The sequence below is a fragment of the Littorina saxatilis genome, linkage group LG12, assembly GCF_037325665.1.
Source record: "Littorina saxatilis isolate snail1 linkage group LG12, US_GU_Lsax_2.0, whole genome shotgun sequence".
Lineage (NCBI taxonomy): Eukaryota > Metazoa > Mollusca > Gastropoda > Littorinimorpha > Littorinidae > Littorina > Littorina saxatilis.
The window spans coordinates 60,919,112-60,936,641 of NC_090256.1; the positions used below are offsets into that span (position 1 = coordinate 60,919,112).

Genomic DNA, 17,530 nt, shown 5'->3' on the forward strand with positions numbered 1-17,530 from the left:
CCGGGGCCGCAGGGGGGAACGCGACAGGCGCCTGAGAGGAGGAAGAAGGAGGCAGTGAAACTGGCTTCTTCTTCTTCTTCTTCTGAGGCTGGGAGCTGGAGGTGACTGTAGCACTTCTCTTACTCCCCGCCGACGTCGCCGAAGCAGCGAGGCCAACCATCAGAGAATCAGTGTTCCTCTGGCGTGTGGACTCCACCACAGAACGGACAGTGCCCGGATGAAAGAGGGAAGAAGGCTGAGGAAACGTGTTCCTCAGACTCTTCCTCATATCCGGAGGCACTAAAGAAGTAGCCAGAAAATGATCACGGAACAGGGCCAACAAGTGGACCCGTGTTCCAATGGCCAATTCTGCCGCAGTCGTCACGCACGATCGCACGGCATGCAAAGCCCGATCCACTCGAACCGTGTCAAGGACCCGAGTGGAATCGGACTCTGCCCGATCGGGAGGGTCCAACAGTGTGGACAGCGTGCTCATCCATGTCAAGGCCTGTGATTGGGCCTCGACAATGGAAGAAACGGTGGCCTCAAGATTGTGGAACGAAGCAGAGCTCAGTTCCACCTTCTTGACCGAAGGCACCTCCCCAACGAACACATCACCGTCAGCCCCACCCTGAACACTCGAAGTCTGGAAAGGGAGAGTTCGAGAGTCAAAGGGAAAAGGGAGGGACGAAACAGATTGGACACGAGGAAACAGTGGAGGTGCGCCTCCCGAAGGAAAGCACGGCACTGAATCCGCGTCCTCCCGAGGAACATAGGTCGCGTTCGCACGTGAATCTGTACTCCTCAGGCGATGTGCTGCCGCTTCCACCGTGGCACTAAGACTAGGGTGGAACGCGAATTGCTGGCGGCCGGATCGTTCATAAAACGAGCCGCCGGCAGACGCGGCGTGTGCCTCCCGCGCCCGGGCCGAAGCGGACTCCAAGGACGAGAGGGCGTCGGAGGGAAGGACGTCCTGAAACTGTTCAAACGTCCTTCTAGCTGTGCGAGGGAGAGCCTCCTGCCTCTCGTCCTCAGACTCCACGTCCTGTGTGTCAACCGAAGGGTTGGGAACACTAGACGACAGACGCTTAAGAGAGGCATCCGTGGCGTCAAGACGCCGCGTGATGTCTGTCATGTACTGTTGGAAAGTACGAAGCATAGCTTCGGAAGTTCCATCAGAAACCGGCAAGGGTAGGGGATCAGTGTTAACCTCAGGGCGACCCTGATCCTCCTCCCCATCGTCCTCTGACTCACTCTCCTCTTCACTTCCCGACAACTCCTCAACAGCAGGAGTGTAGGAAGCTTGAGGGGGAGGAGCCGAAAGTGATGAAGTAGGCTGTGACGAAACGCCCACTGAAGCAAGAGGCCGCGAAGACCCCTGCCCCAAAGACGAAACGTCTCCAGCAGCCGAAGGGAGAGAACAACAAAAACCCTGCGACTGTTGGGTCAGTCCAGCCAACGAACCCCCGCCATTTATAGACTGAACAGGGACCCATCGGGTCTGATCAGAAAAGAAATGGTCCGGTCCGGTCGGGGGTGCCGATCCGGTCCGGTCGGGTGGTCCGGTGTTCAGGTGGTCCGGTCCGGTCCGGTCGAGTGGTCCGGTGTTCCGGTGGTCCGGTCCGGTCCGGTGGTCCGGTCCGGTCCCGTACCATCCGGAGGTCCCGTTCGGCACAGAACCATCCGTACCCACAAAAGTGTTCGGGTGGTTCGGTCCGGACGTGGAAACACCGTACCATCCGGACCCGTAGGTCCGGTGGTCCGGTGTGTTCCGGTTCGGTGCCAGACCACCCGGACCAACAGAGGTGGTCGGGTGGTCCGGTCCCGACCGGACCACTGGTCCCGTACCGTACCATCCGGACCCGTAGGTCCGGGGGTCCGGCAAGGGCCAGAGGTACTGTCCCGCACCGGACCCTAAGGTCCGGTACGGTCCCGTACCATGGGTCCCGTCCGGACCAAACCCGGAGGTCAAGTCCAGTCGGGACCCGTGGGTCCGGTTCGATCCCGACCCGTAAGCCTGGACCGTTCCGGACCCTTGGTCCGGACCATCCGTCACCCGAACACCAGACGCTAAGGAATGGCGTGGGGTCAAGACGGTCCGGTCGGAGGTGTCGGTCTGAGCAACAGAAACAATGTTCCCGTCGCCCTGACCATTCGACAGAAGTACCACGTTCTGTCGAACACCTCCACGTCCAGTAACTAGTCGGCCGGAGCGTTTCATAGAGGGACAGCCACCAGTCACACGGACGTCAGAGGGAACCGTAGTAGCAGTGGTCGTAGGCACGATGCCTGAAACCCCTGCCCCCACAGGACCGCCCTGAACGGGGTCAATTCGCATCCCAACCCCAGCGGGGAGGGAATTCATAGACCCCGTCATCTCCTCCGATCTCCCCCCCCATGAGTCCGAGACTACTGTCGAAACAGCAGTAGACGACCCAGCGAGGGAGTTCAGAGGAGGACCCGTGTCCCTCCTGGCTTCCACAGCGGTGGAAACCGAGGCGGGCACAGGAGAGGCACCGGAAAAGAAAGAAGTCGAAACCTGAGTCTCTCCCGTAGCCCCTAGATCAGATTCACCAACCCCCAAAGAGGTTTGGGAATCGACCCGCCCCCGGATTCGAGCCAGGGAGAAGGAAACCTTCCCCCCAGGCTCGAAACCGGGAGGAGCTGAAGCCTGAGACTGAGGGCCGGACAACGGCGTCGAAGGGGGGGAAGCGTGTTCCACGGAAGGAGAAGGAGAAAGACGCTTTTTCTTTCCCCTCGACCTTCCCCGAACCTTCGACGGCGCAGCCCCGCCCGAAGTCCCAGGTTCAAGCCCAGCCTGTTTGAGCAAGCTCGCATTGAGCTTGCTCAAACAGGCTTTCTCCGCCCTCCCTCGCCGCAAACGCAAAGCGTTTGGGGAGGGAGAGTCGGAGCGCCGAAAGGTCCCCCTGTCCGTGCGCAAAACATGACGCTGTGCGCCCGGAGAAGGGTTGCCCCCGGCAGACTCTGGTTCCGTAGAACCAGAGCCCAAAACAAGACGAGACATCCTACCTCGCCCTGTACGTACCCTTAAAAAATCGAGAATTAACAAAATTCAAAGAAAATTAGGTCAATACTCAAGTGAATGAGGCGAAACGAGAAGCAGACGACCGGTCACCACGAAGTAGGACGGTAGGCACGCCGAGTCCGCCACACAACAACGGAGGCACAAGTTGGAAGAAAAACAACGTAGCCTCAAGCCAGAAGTGGAATAACACACAAAAATCCAACAGGTGGTAATCCACACAGAAAAGAAGACTCTAGAATCCAAAATAATCCGGGAGCGCAGCAGAAACACAGCCTACTGTCACGCGCGAAAAAAGAAAAAGAGGACGCGCCACCTACATCCTGTAAGGGGGAAGCACTCAGACAGTGCTTGGGATCCACGGTGGCGCATGGTTATGGGAGATAATTGTACCCACGCAGCGTTTTGTCCAATTTTTTCGGCCTATAATAGATAATGTGCAAGAATAGTACTGTCGAGGTAAGTGTTATATTGACAAACTGTTACAAAAAGATGAAGAGTTATATGCCATGAATTGATGAAAGCATGAATTCCACAAGCACCACCTTCCTTCTTCACTGTCATCCTTCAGAGGAAATTCCAAGGCATGCGCATCACAAAATCCATCCAATGCATGCACATTATGAATCCAAGGTATGCACATATTAAATCAATCCAACGCATGCACAGTATGAATCCAAGGTATGCACATATTAAATTAATCCAACGCATGCACAGTATGAATCCAAGGTATGCACATTATGAACGACCCTGCACCACAAAAAGACAGCAAAAACACCAGTCATTCACCTGACAGAAGGAAGACATCGATGAGGTTGCCAAAGCGACTGAAGGCGTCCCTCAAGACCCTCTCGGATACGGCAGAGGGCTGGCAGACAATGAAGAGCCTCTGGGCGACGCTTGAGTCGTCAGGGACCAGGGGCTGGGGGAGGGGCAGGAGGATGTTGCAGTAGTTGACCCTCTCCATCTTGTTGCCTCCAGGCCCCACCACAGTGGTCCCCATGGCACCAACACTGTTGGCAAGGGCCATCACCGCCTGGGGATTGATGCCAGCCTTCTCCAGCAAGCTGGCAGCCTGGGTGGGGATCACGACAACAGCATGAATATAACAGAAACAGATACACTAACGTTCCAAAATCAAGAATTTAAAAATAATAAGAAAGGTTAGTTGTTGGAAGGGGAAATCACGAAGAACACAAAACATTCACTAATACAAAACATTCACTAGTATGTCCACTAGATGGTCTTTAAATTAAACAGACAAACAAATAATAACGAGAAAATGAAAAGAAAAAGAACATTGTCTCTTCATATGTAACATAAAATAACAGTATTTTCTTTCTTTCTTTGGTGTTTAACGTCGTTTTCAACCACGGAGGTTATATCGCGACGGAAATAACAGTATGGGTACCTTATACTCAAGAAAGAATAAAAGGCGGGATGCAGAAGACACAAAATGAAAAGGAGAAGAGTTACAAAAACAAAAGAGAAAGTGGCACGCTCACACATCAATACATGTACTTTGTTTATCTGATGTAAAAAAAAAAAGATATAATTTGTTGGGTTTATTTTCTCCACGCTGAACTTGCATAAAACAACCTCTGGATGACCAAAAACAAAACAAGAAGGGCAAAGCCCATACGACTCACATGCTTTACACATTTTTCCTACCAAAATACATGTGACCTTGACCCAGGGTCAAGGTCATCCAAGGTCATGCAACACAAAGCTGTTAATTCAAGACATAGGAAGTACAATGGTGCTTATTGGCTCTTTCAGTTTCTACCATGAGATATGGTCACTTTTAGTGGTTCACTACCTTATTTTGGTCACATTTCATAAGGGTCAAAGTGACCTTGACCTTGATCATATGTGACCAAATGTGTCTCATGATGAAAGCATAACATGTGCCCCACATAATTTTTAAGTTTAAAACAGTTATCTTCCATAGTTCAGGGTCAAGGTCACTTCAAAATATGTATACAATCCAACTTTGAAGAGCTCCTGTGACCTTGACCTTGAAGCAAGGTAAACCAAACTGGTATCAAAAGATGGGGCTTACTTTGCCCTATATATCATATATAGGTGAGGTATTCAATCTCAAAAACTTCAGAGAAAATGGGAAAAATGTGAAAAATAGCTGTTTTTTAGACAACATTTATGGCCCCTGCGACCTTGACCTTGAAGCAAGGTCAAGATGCTATGTATGTTTTTTGGGGCCTTGTCATCATACACCATCTTGCCAAATTTGGTACTGATAGACTGAATAGTGTCCAAGAAATATCCAACGTTAAAGTTTTCCGGACGTCCGGACGGACGGACGGACGACTCGGGTGAGTACATAGACTCACTTTTGCTTCGCATGTGAGTCAAAAAAAAGGATTTTCACATTTTGAATCAAAATATAACATTAACAGTGGTCCTATTTCAGGCCCACTATCTTAAAATTAAAACCAACAAACCCAGGTACTGTACAGAAGGAAAAGCATTATCTGGCACCAGTAGCAATCAAATAGATGGAACTTTGAGTCTGAAAAGAAAACACCTGACAACTCACCCTTTGCCTGAGATCAGTAGGATCATCACCACGTCCTGGTGAATAGCCACTGCAAATGAAGGGAAAATGTTATGTTGAAGGCAAAGAACCATCCACATTCTGAATTAGCACCGCACATTTTTGCACACAGACTGAGATTCCTTGCTTACCATAGCATTAAGGTCAAGAATTTAGAATAAAAGTTGGCATGTTAAAGGTACATTCCTTCTCGTGTTAGTTCATCACCACCGATCTCTTCTGGCTTTTACACAGAATAAGATTCAGAGTATTTTTCATGTTAAACACATCTCAACAATCAACATCCTGGGCGCTCCCTGTACAGAGTGAGAATTCTTGGTTTAAATTTTTGTTTGTTTGTTTGTTTGCTTAACGCCCAGCCGACCACGAAGGGCCATATCAGGGCGGTGCTGCTTTGACATATAACGTGCGCCACACACAAGACAGAAGTCGCAGCACAGGCTTCATGTCTCACCCAGTCACATTATTCTGACACCGGACCAACCAGTCCTAGCACTAACCCCAGAATGCCAGACGCCAGGCGGAGCAGCCACTAGATTGCCAATTTGAAAGTCTTAGGTATGACCCGGCCGGGGTTCGAACCCACGACCTCCCGATCACAGGGCGGACGCCTTACCACTAGGCCAACCGTGCCGGTCATTCTTGGTTTAAATAGTTCCACAACACCTGTGTAAATCTGCTAAACAGATCTGAAGCCGTACACGTTATCGTGTATGTAGGAAGGATGGTGCCTGTAAGTAATGTTAAAATAGCCCACAAAAAGTCAGAAAACACAATACCCAAGTTAACCCCTCACCTGTCGTAGCCCTGAGAGGGATCAGGGTTCTGCACGTTCTCCTCTGCTAGCTGCACCATCAGCTGGCTGCCGATGGGGTACTCAAAGCCATGCAGCTTGTCCCTGGCGTAGGATGCACACTGGGGGGTGGCATACCTTGCATACGCCACACCTGTTCAACACACACATATATATATATACTAGAATGAATACCCGCTTCGCCGGGTAGCTGGCTTCGCCGGGAAGAAGTACTTACAGCCGTACGCTGGCTTCGCCGGGTCCGAACAATGGACCCGCCAAGCTTAGGTCCCTCCCAGATTCGTGGAATGGGAACAGCACGAAAATGATTCAGTGGCCATAATGCCATTCCTGACCATATCGAGTCCCATCCTTGTCGACGAATGTAACCGTGTTAATCACCTTTGGAGGCGAACTCCACTCAAACAGGACTGAGCAAGTTATGGCTTCTCAAAGGAAGGCCAGTACATAAAATTACACAAAAGCCGCCAGACCACATCACAAACAGAACTGAACAATGCACAGGTGTTGCTCACATAGAGACACACACACACACACACACACACACACACACACACACACAAAAACACAGAGAAGCCGTATCTATAGAGAGATAGATGACAGTGTATTTTTCGCGTGGCTATAAATTGATTCGACCTTTGCACTTTTACAGTGAGGATAATTTACGGGTCCAATTTACGTTCTGTACACTGCGTTGACCTTCTAAAAATAGTAACAGTAACAGAACGCCGGGAATATCCGAAGACGCTCAGCGCAGTGGACAGCGCAGTGACATTCTAAAAATAGTAGTAACTTACAACTGAACGGGAAAGCCACACGAAGGAAGGGAGATAAACGCCAAACACTGGAGAAGATAAGGAAGAGTTACTTATAATGGTGAAATGAACACAAAAACCAAAATCAGTTCAGCGCTGCGCGCTGAGAGCACGTGTTGAAATATCTCATCGATGATATTGTGTCCGGGGTGTAGCTGAATACGGTGTCCAAATTTGAAAAAGATCCACCGAGAACTTTGGCGTTGTGATGTGGTGTAGCGGCTATGGTGTGTCGGTATGGGGGCCCGGGTAGCTGAGGTGGAACCAAAATCGGTTCAGCGCTGCGCGCTGAGAGCACGTGTTGAAATATCGACCAGGTTGTGTCCTGTACCGGGTCAACCTGAATATGCCCACCAAATTTGAAGCAGATCCATCGAGAACTTTGGCCGTGCATGGCGAATACACAAATACACAAATACACAGATACACAAACACACAGACACACACACAGACACAAGTCGTATATATATATAGATTTTGCTGTTTTGAGACATGCTGTAATTTCTAATGTTCAAGATACTGACCCTGTATTCTGGTTTTCATTCTAGCATAGTTTTCTGTGTTCTTTCTCCTTCAAAGTTTGTTTTCTCTTTATTTGTTTTTTCTTTACTAGATTCAAGTCCATATCCTACTCAGCTTTTTACAAAAACATCTGCTGCAGAAGAAGCTGAACCTAAGCAGAACATGTCTCAAACCAAAAAATGCAAGAGAAATGCCTGCAGACTTGATTTTAGTGAGATGTTGACAAAGATAACTGCAGTCTCCAGGCAGACTTGCTGGTGTAAAATCAATCATTTGTAACCAATAAAGCAACTGCAACCAGCATTATAACGCATGGGTGGGATTCTTCCGGTATATGCCGGAAATCCGGATTCGTAATGTCTGTGGTGACGTTTTTGTGGTTGTTAATTATAAAAATCCTTCAGCGTCTGGGGGCTCCCAGACCCCCCCCCCCCCTTCAAATTCTTCAGGATTCATGGCATTTTTCAGTCCCACCCATGATAACGTAAATTTAAAATCATTATCCACCCTCTCCCTCATTCCCTTCATCTGGATAGCTCACCCACTCTCTTTGGTCAGAACACCTCCTGCATGTCAAAACTATTGGACAGTCGAACTGTCATGGGTCAGATCCATGCATCAGATCAAAAAAGTATGCATCAGTAAATGAAGACTGACTTCTGAGAACAATACTGATAAATAGTACACTTCCACACACTCTGCATTTCATAGTGCAAACACACACAATCTGTGTCATTGTCCCCTTTACCTGTAGACTCATTGAGGTCGCAGTACTCCATGCCTGGTATAAGGTTGAAGAGCTTGGTCAGGTAGCCCTGCGTCATACCTATGGGCGCCACAATCTGGATTCTGCAGCAGTTGGAAGGGGCTGGATAGTCGTTAAGCATGGACATCGGGCCCAGCCCTCCCATAGCCGCTACTGGTGGTGGTCCAGCAGTAAAATTACCTGAGGAGTAAAACACTGAAAGCATGAATAATTAACACATGGATTATGCAGGGGTGGGACTCTCTTGTGATGAAAATAGAGAAAATCCCTTTTTTATGGGGGGTTTGGGGGCATGCCCCCCCCCCCCCCCCCAAATTTTTTTAAATGGTACATTAAAATCTGTGCAATCTGAGACTAAAATTCAACTCGTTTGGATCAGGTAAAAAAGACACTCTCCTTACTCACCCCCCCCCCCCCCCCCCCACCACCACCATCATTTGCTTCCTGTAATTTTTGAAGAACCCAAGCATCCAAAATTAAGTGTTCATTTATTCATGATTTTTCGTCCATTGTGGATTTTGCTTTTCCACTTTACAGACTGATAGGTTCAATTTCTAGTGAATGTTTAGTATTGTATTTTGTAAAAACGATCCATCAGTTAACCCTTTTTGTTTTTTGACTTATGATCTCAATGACAGTTTGATGTGTCACTATTGTTGATGAGCCAAAAGTATAACACCCAAGCCTATTTCTTGATACACCGACTTCAGCAGCGTGCTGTTCACCGTAGTTGTCCATCAGCTTTATTTAAAGCCTTTTATAATGAGTGCACAAAGGAAAATGGGAAGGCTTTCCTTTTGTTTGAATCACTGATTACTAGAAAAGGAAGATGTTGTGCATGTACCCATCACCATTACAGACGCTACACTGCTAGAAATCTCACTGTCAGTAAACTGTGTGCACATGACTGAAATGTATCAACTGCAGCTGACTGTTGCACAGCGAACACACATTTTGTAGAGTGCCGAGATAGCTGACAATACTTAAACTTGTATAATGTGTGTGAATAATCTGTCCCTCACGTCATCAAGTTAGTTAACACATGAATTATTTGTGAGTGAAACTGGTCATTACCTGGCATCTGTGGTGGCCGTGGATCTGAGTAAAATGAGCCGTCTTCTTCGAAGTTGCGTTTCTGGCCTGAAATAACAGCACTAAGGTCAGACCAGAAGGAACAGCTTTTTGCAAGTTCAGTCATACACACACACGGACGCATGTATGCACATTCACAGACATTTACCTTCTTTCTCTCCATGTAAAGTTTGTTTCACTCTGTTTCCACTGCCTTGTTCTGCTGTTGTTGCTGACTATTTGTTGTGCAGTAATAGTATGGATAAATAAGCCAAAGTTACAAAAAAATAACACAAACGAAGCCGTTTTAGCCAAATGCTGGGTGCATGGATGATGGATGAGTAAAACAGTGAGAATCAGAATTTTAAGAAACAGAATCACAACTGCCCGTCCCAAAATTAGGATATTTTGTATGATTTATACATTATGAAGATTCACATAGCTGGTTTAAAAAAAAGCTGGCTTGACTTCACAAAAGATAGCGCAGAGCCAAGTTAACCGCGTTATTACAAATTTGATAAGCGTGTGGCCGCTCTATGAAAATTATAATAAGGGGATGTATAAGTCGTCAAATGTCACACAAATGTGGCCAGGTCTCTAAGGTTAAAAAGAACTGTGATATTCTGACTTCAATATACATACGTGTATGTTGCCACAACTGTGATCACTCTTAGTAACTTGAGTCTTAGTCTTACCTCTGAACCCTGAGCCCGATGAGTTGGGTCCGAAGTTGTAGAAGTCTGAGTTGTCCTCCCTCTCATCGCGTGAACGCTGTGGCTCAGCAAACTTAGGTTTAAAAACTGAAAGCATCAACAACAAGGTGTTTATCACCTAGCTTCTTTGCTTTAGATTACCATGAATAACAGGTTTTTCTGTCCTTTTTTTTTTTTTAATCAAACAAAAGAAATATTCATTTCTCCCCACCCCTACCTGTTCCATACAGACAACAAAAAAATCTAAATTAAGATTCCAAGTCCGGCGAGACCACTGAACTCCCTTCCAGATTTAAAGAAGACAAAAAATACCTGAACAAGACAGTTCACTCACGTTGATCGCAGTTTTCAAAGGCAAGAGCTGCATGATAAGGCCGATGGTATTTAACATAACCAAAGCCTTTGCTTTCTCCTGAACTCCGGTCTCGAATGACTGTCACATGATCCAGGTCACCAAATTTCTGGAGAAAAAGCACATACATGACATTTCAGTTTTCTTATTCTGAGGATATGTTCATATCATGAAGCATAAAACAACAGTTCATGATCTAAGAAGCCAGACACAGGAAGACCTGTCAACAGATTCAGGGCTACGTTCAGTTCATTGTTCCAGGAGGATTCACAGAAGATCTTCATTACGGTACATTCGAATCCCAGGTTTTAATGATAAAGTGACACACTTACCTCAAACTCGTCCCTGAGGTCCTTTTCGGTGTAAGTTTTGGGGCAGATGACAAAGAGGCGTACCAGCTTCTCCTCTTCACGAGGATCCCTAGTTGATCCGTCTCTCTTGCTGTTGGCCACCACAACCTGCAGGAAAGAAGCAAGGCATAAGACACATGTCTTTGCACTCTTTCTCGTTAACTTTGCTATGCTCCTGGCCCTTTTAAATAAAATTGTTGACCAGCTAAGTCAATGAAATTTCTCCGCTTTCAGGTCATCACTCTTCACTTTCTTTCTTTCAATCTTTGTTTATTTCTCAACGAGTTAAAAAGAGAAAAGCTATCCAATATCCTGACTGCTTTTAATTTCAGCTTGTTTTACTCTATTGGCAGATCTTGGCCAAAATGGACAACAACAACAACTGATCTACGATCAAACAAGTAATACAGATCATGTATGAACTATGATGTTTGTTTGTTTGTTTGTTTACTTGTTGCTTAACGTCCAGCCGACTACGTAGAGCCATATCAGGACGAGGAAGGGGGGGATGAAGGGGGCCACTTGTCAAGCGATTCCTGTTTACAAATGCACTAACCCATTACTTGTGTCCCAGCAGGCTTTAGTAAAACTAAATTAATACCTACTGGAAGATTACCAGTTTCCAGTATGTTAAAATAGGCTTAAGGCAGGTTTCACAGTATTGTGTTCAGCAATTTACTATTTACACACTCAAATTCTACAAAATAAATGTTGGCACACAATTCAAAGGACATGTTTTTCCAACAAAGTGAGTTTGTTACAACTAAAAACAGTAATTTTTTTTATAGTCCTGGTCCTTATTTATATCTAAAAACCCAGGCGCAAAGCGGCATACCCTGAAAACGCAAAAAAAGCAATACGGTCATCCTATGCATGCATATAGCTCATATAGCCAAAACCGTTGAAGATAGAAAGACATTTATTGAACAAAAAATATGCCCCACATCATTCTTAACAAGTTTTGTTCTTGTATGTATATCAAAATATTGATTCTCAAATGAATGGTTTGAAAAAATACGACTTCCGGCAGACCTAGACCGTTTTGAAGGAAAAAACCGTCTTTTTTTTCAAACCATTCCATGGCCATCAATATTTTCATATACATGTAAGACCAAAACGTGTTAAGACTGGTGTTGTGCATCTAGTTTGTTCAATAAATGTCTTTCTATCTTCAATGGTTTTGGCTAGATGAGGTAACAAGAGAAGGATATGGGCATTGGAATTACGTCAACATTTCGAGCATTGTCACAGATGAAACATTTACTGCAGGGTGCTCCTGATTAACTAACCGAGCAAAACTGAAAATTATTGAAGAGAAGACATGTCTGAACAGTTTATAAAGAGACAAGTTTGCAATCATTTGTAAACACCATTATTGTATGGAGGAGTAACTGTTCCCCTACCCCCTAAGAAGGTATTTCTGTCCGTCAACCACGTGAGCGATCGCCACAAATCGAGGCATCACTCGCATTTCAGTTTGGACACACCGGCTGATTGCAAATGCACAGTACGTGTTTCGACACTGAAACGTGACGATTGAGCGTCAAAATAGTTTCTTAAAACAGTCGAAAATGGAGTTAAATGTGACTTCAACACTCAGTGGCGATCGCTAGAGTGGCGATTGTTACTAGACGGACACTAGAAAACCTCAGAAAATGTAATTACTTTGCGATTTTTTTAACTGAAAAACTGTTGCGGTCTTTTTGTGTCGAGCGCGAGCGTCAACGTAAAACAACGTGAGGTCACTTCCTCCCCAAACGGTTAGTTTTTGAATGAAAAGAAAAATGTGGCGATCGTTACATTGTTTAGACGGACTGGATCGCAACTTTGAAACTCGGGTCACCGTGCGTCGATCAAGGGCAAATTGACCTCGGCAACATTATAACTCACTTCAAGGGTGCACAAACTTGTATTTACAGTATACAAAATTAGGTAAACTTGTGTTTTTGTCCTGTGAAATCACAATTAGTTTCGATGCTCTTGATATCGCTATGCGGACGGACAGATCCGAATCCCCATACATTTTTTTTGCGGAGCTAGTATAAGTTAGAATTTGTGTTATGGATATCGATTGTTGTTGAAAAACAATCATTTCAATGTGTTCTGGCACTCTCAACCACCACAGCATTGATACTTGTGCATGTGTGTGTTGGAATTTAGTTCTTTGTTTAGTGATGCTGTGGCAAAAGTAAATTCATCCGTCCGTATTTTGACGATCGCCACCATTCACACGCACATAAATAAACACATTATCAAAAATTTCAACTTTTATTTTCAAAAAAGTATTTAAACAACAACTAGTTTGCATGTTAATACAACAAATACAGCAGATTCTCACAGATATGGATTTAAAAGACTAAGCAAATCTGAGACTATCAAAATGGCCTAATACCTTGAAACCTGCCTTAACCTATCTACTGCTGGACTTACATCAGAACACTAACAGATTAAACTATACATGAATCGCGAGACAAGCGGCAAGAGAAGAGATTTTTGGAAAAAATACAGGTGAATGAGCAAGAAGGCAGAAAAAAGAAAAGAATTCATGAAGAAAAAGAGAGCATGACAGGAAAGAGGAACCAAAAATCTACCTAACAGCAAACTAGAAAGCTCCTGCGGTTCCAAAAACAGGAGGGGCCTTTAATTTCATAACCGCAGTGCCCCACTGCGGGAACTATGATGTATGACAAAACACGTGACACAAACCTTCAGTGGCTTTGGCTGTCCAGACATACAGCGACCATTCATTTCCTCCATAGCCAGCAATGCCTCAGATGTCTTGCCGAATTTGACGTATACAATACCTGCAAGAAGAAAAAGTTGTACAGAATCATAGACTTTTAGTTCTACAGACACAGCCCCTTTTACATTCAGTCAAATTTTGACAAATGAGAAAATGTAAGCTTTACAGTTACACCCTCATCCTGAAAAATGTTTTCTGGTGGACTGGGAATGGGAATTAAGACAAGGGCAGTGAATGGTGTGTATGTGTGCGGAGCGATTCACAGAAAACTACAGAGCAAATCTTCATAAAACTTTACATGTGAATTCTTCTAGATGATATCCCTACCATATAGTTTTGTCACCAAATTTTTGCTTTGTTTGTTTGATAAATGTCTTTAAATGACATCATGTCCGGCTTTAAGTTTAACAACAAAAATAGTTGAGGTGGCACTGTGATGACCTCATTTGTCAATCAAAATTCAAATCGATTGAAATTTTGGTCAAACAATCTTTGAGTTTGACCCAGTCCAGACTATGGGATTACGTTTTACTTTTAGCTTGAACACTTAATTAATATATACTAACATTCTGAAAATAATAAATAAAATTGAACTTAACATGATTAAAAATGATTGCATTGTATGTGTGTTCTTTCTCATTTCCTAAATCCAAAAATATTTTGGTCATGTTTACTCTGAAATTGTGCTCATAACTACATGTACAGAAATTCAGTTCTATGTTCACATGCTTCAGTGAGACCAGCACGACCTGTCTTGGTCTTCGGCTTCAATGTTGATCTTCATTTTTAGATTAACTTCAAGCGAACATATATAGTGACTAAACGTTTTGATATTACTTCACAGGACTTAAAATGATATCTTAATTAAGCCCTATAATTCTCCTCTTCTTCAAGGCACTGAGGAACCATGAGACTGGCTCCGCATAGTTCTTAGTGTCTCACTTGCTCAAGTAACATGTTGCTGCGTCTATGATTAGAGTGCTTACCCCCTTTGTTGTCACCTGTCATTTGAGGCTCTGCCTTGCTTGGTTGTGTTTTTTATTTTTTTATTTTTTTTTTATACCTGCACTAGGAGTACTTATTTTCTCCGAAAACCCCCGAAAACCTCTGAAAAACCCCGAAAACCCCATCTGAAATAACTAAATCTATCTTCAAAGGGAAGTTTTGGACATGCTTGCGAGAAGGCATGCTTGATTCATACTTCATGCACCCTTATTTTTGTGTTCAGAGCAGGATTTTGGACGAAGTTGATGCAACAATTCAATGCATCATAAAACATACAAGTATTGATGTCGTCATACACAAATGGATACATACACACTCGCGCACGTAAATGGATAACTTTCATCAGTGATAAACCAAAAGATTATCTTTTTTAGGGTCAAAAACCATGTTCAAATCATAAATGAAAACAACAATGACGCTTACATCGTCTGGTTTCAGTGTTTTGGTGCCTTAGCAGTTAGCTTAGAGTTCACTTTCTTCAAAGTACTTCCGCACCTTCGTCAATCCTCACACGAACACAAAAACAAAGCCATGGACAGTGAAAGTTGCAGATTTAAGTTAGATTTTAATCAAACATGTCAATAAAACACGTTCTTGGGACATTTTTGTATTTTTTCTAATTTCTCAAGAGGTTTTCGGGGGTTTTCGGAGAAAATAAGTATCGTGCACTAGCAAACTAGCATGTAAACACTATCACCATCGATTATATATATGGGTCATTCTCAGAAATGGTGGTCCAAAGTGTTACATACAAAGTAAAAAATAAAGTGTCAAGAAATACAAAATAATTGTTTTTACTATGAAGTCTATTGTTTGCTATACATAATAATGCAAATATTAGACAAAAAGAGTAATTGGTTGCTAAATAAGAGACGTTTTAAAGTGTTATATTTACGTGATGAATGTTGTAACATGGAAACCAAATTCCAACTTTAAACCACCTAACTAAGCCTTCAATCCTTTGTGCATTTTTTATCAGTTCTGCAGTATTTTTGTGTTCTACCCAACACATTCTAGTTATGAAAGGTAAGGACTTCAACTAATATTGGTAAAAAATGACATTTGGAACAAAACTAAGGTGAATGTCGTAACACAGAAACGAAATGCTTGAACCACTTTCGGTTCCTGTGCGACAGACATGAATCTGCACTGTTCAAATGGCCTTTCCTGCCGGCAAAACCCGTCTGACCCAAAATAACTACCACAAAACACAATTTGTCAGAGTTTGCTGTATTTGTTGAAAGTTCCTGTTGCGTTCAGATTACCCATTTTAAGTACTTGATGAATGTCGAACATCGACGATCAGAGGATACGAAAACTTCTTGGCTGCTTTGTTCCGCTAAACTTCGCGCTTTGAGAGACTGTTTGCACTCGATATCCTTCCGACACTACATTGTCGCCATCCGCGGTGTGTAAGTTTGTGACAAAGCTTTGCAGGCTCGACAATTAAGTAAAAACCATCTTCAGTCGTAACGTAGGTCAGGAAACGACGCCATGAGTTTCAGCAAATGATATGATTCTGGTGTTTTCTGTGAATATTTGGCTGTGATTCAAAGGACTATTTTCTTGTTCGAACTTTCTGTGCGCCAAAGAGCTAAAAATAGCCGTGATGTGGCAAAGTCATGGAGCACATTGCTGTCCGATGTTCGCGCGTCGAGTTTGGATACAAAGCGTTACGACATTCATAATTTTTTGTTCGAAGCCCGTAACTTCAAATTCAGCGTACGTTTTTGCAAAGATGTGTTGCTACGTCCAATACTGAACTCCTGACTGTCGATTGCAGTAATTTGTTGGTGTTTGCATGTTTGCGTTTAGCCATGAGACTGAACATATTGTTGATCACGAAAGTCGTGTAACGCTTCGGCGATCCGGAAACGGCCGAACTTCGCATTTGAAAAGCACACAAAAACAACACCAACGTATAGAAACCATTTTTATTGACATACAACAATGCTTTAATGTCTCAGGAATAGATTCAGATGAAAAAAGTCGTGGTAGAAATAATTTTAATTTACTTTTTCATGATTTCAAATGTGTCACCCCTACTCACTCTTACTGGACCACCATTTCTGAGAATGACCCATATATATATATCAAATTCTACCGAATCCCACTTACACGGAATTCACAAGTACGAGTCTAACTCTAAGCCTGAATTTTGTTTATTTTCAGCGAAGCATGGTCTTTCTTTGTGTACTACTGGGCATTTTGAACTTGCACTTGCAGTCTTTTTGCACTTCCTAAGTATGAATATGATTGACTTGCGAGAATAGAGAAATAATTGCCATTTCGTGGATTGATGATTATCATCACATTTCACTCAGTGCTTGTTCAACATTAAACTGAGCTGACTGTGTGAATGCTGTTTGTGTGGTACGTATCGCAGTGCATACGTGATTACGTCTACGACAAAATCCCACAACCGTGCACAGGATCGAAATCACCGTTTTCTTACCCCGATCTTCATTTGTGCGTTTATCTTTCACAATCCAGATGTCTTCAACTTTCCCATATTCTCCGAATTTTTCCCTGAAATCCTTCTCTGATACGCCTTTCTGACATAAGACGAACAGCCGGCTGTGTGGAGGATCTTCTGAACGGAACGCCATTTTGATGATATGACGTCATGATAAGGGAAATAACTACTGTACTAACGCTCATTTGACGAGCACAGGCGCCAGACAGTGACAAACGAAACGTTTGTTTACGATCGTGCGTAACGTGTTTGTTTATGTGTCAGGGGCGGACGAGGGGGGGGGGGGGGGTGCACAGGGTGTAGGTG

At 44.1% G+C, this 17,530-nt stretch overlaps 1 protein-coding gene across 2 annotated transcripts in view; it reads right to left on the minus strand.

Annotated features, from left to right (window-relative positions):
• Positions 1-17,381, minus strand: part of LOC138982449 (RNA-binding protein 45-like) — a 28,278-nt gene extending 10,897 nt beyond the window's left edge. For both annotated transcript variants that reach the window (XR_011460870.1, XM_070355741.1), the window contains exons 1-10: positions 17,204-17,381; positions 13,707-13,804; positions 10,983-11,108; positions 10,633-10,759; positions 10,281-10,385; positions 9,589-9,654; positions 8,497-8,694; positions 6,394-6,544; positions 5,580-5,628; positions 3,812-4,097 (exon numbers count right to left, since the gene is read on the minus strand). Coding sequence is in view for 1 of the 2 variants with exons in the window: in XM_070355741.1 (XP_070211842.1) it covers positions 3,812-4,097; positions 5,580-5,628; positions 6,394-6,544; positions 8,497-8,694; positions 9,589-9,654; positions 10,281-10,385; positions 10,633-10,759; positions 10,983-11,108; positions 13,707-13,804; positions 17,204-17,357 (1,360 nt within the window). In the remaining variant the exon portion in view is untranslated. The remainder of the gene's footprint in view (positions 1-3,811; positions 4,098-5,579; positions 5,629-6,393; positions 6,545-8,496; positions 8,695-9,588; positions 9,655-10,280; positions 10,386-10,632; positions 10,760-10,982; positions 11,109-13,706; positions 13,805-17,203) is intronic.
• Positions 17,382-17,530: the final 149 nt, after the last annotated feature.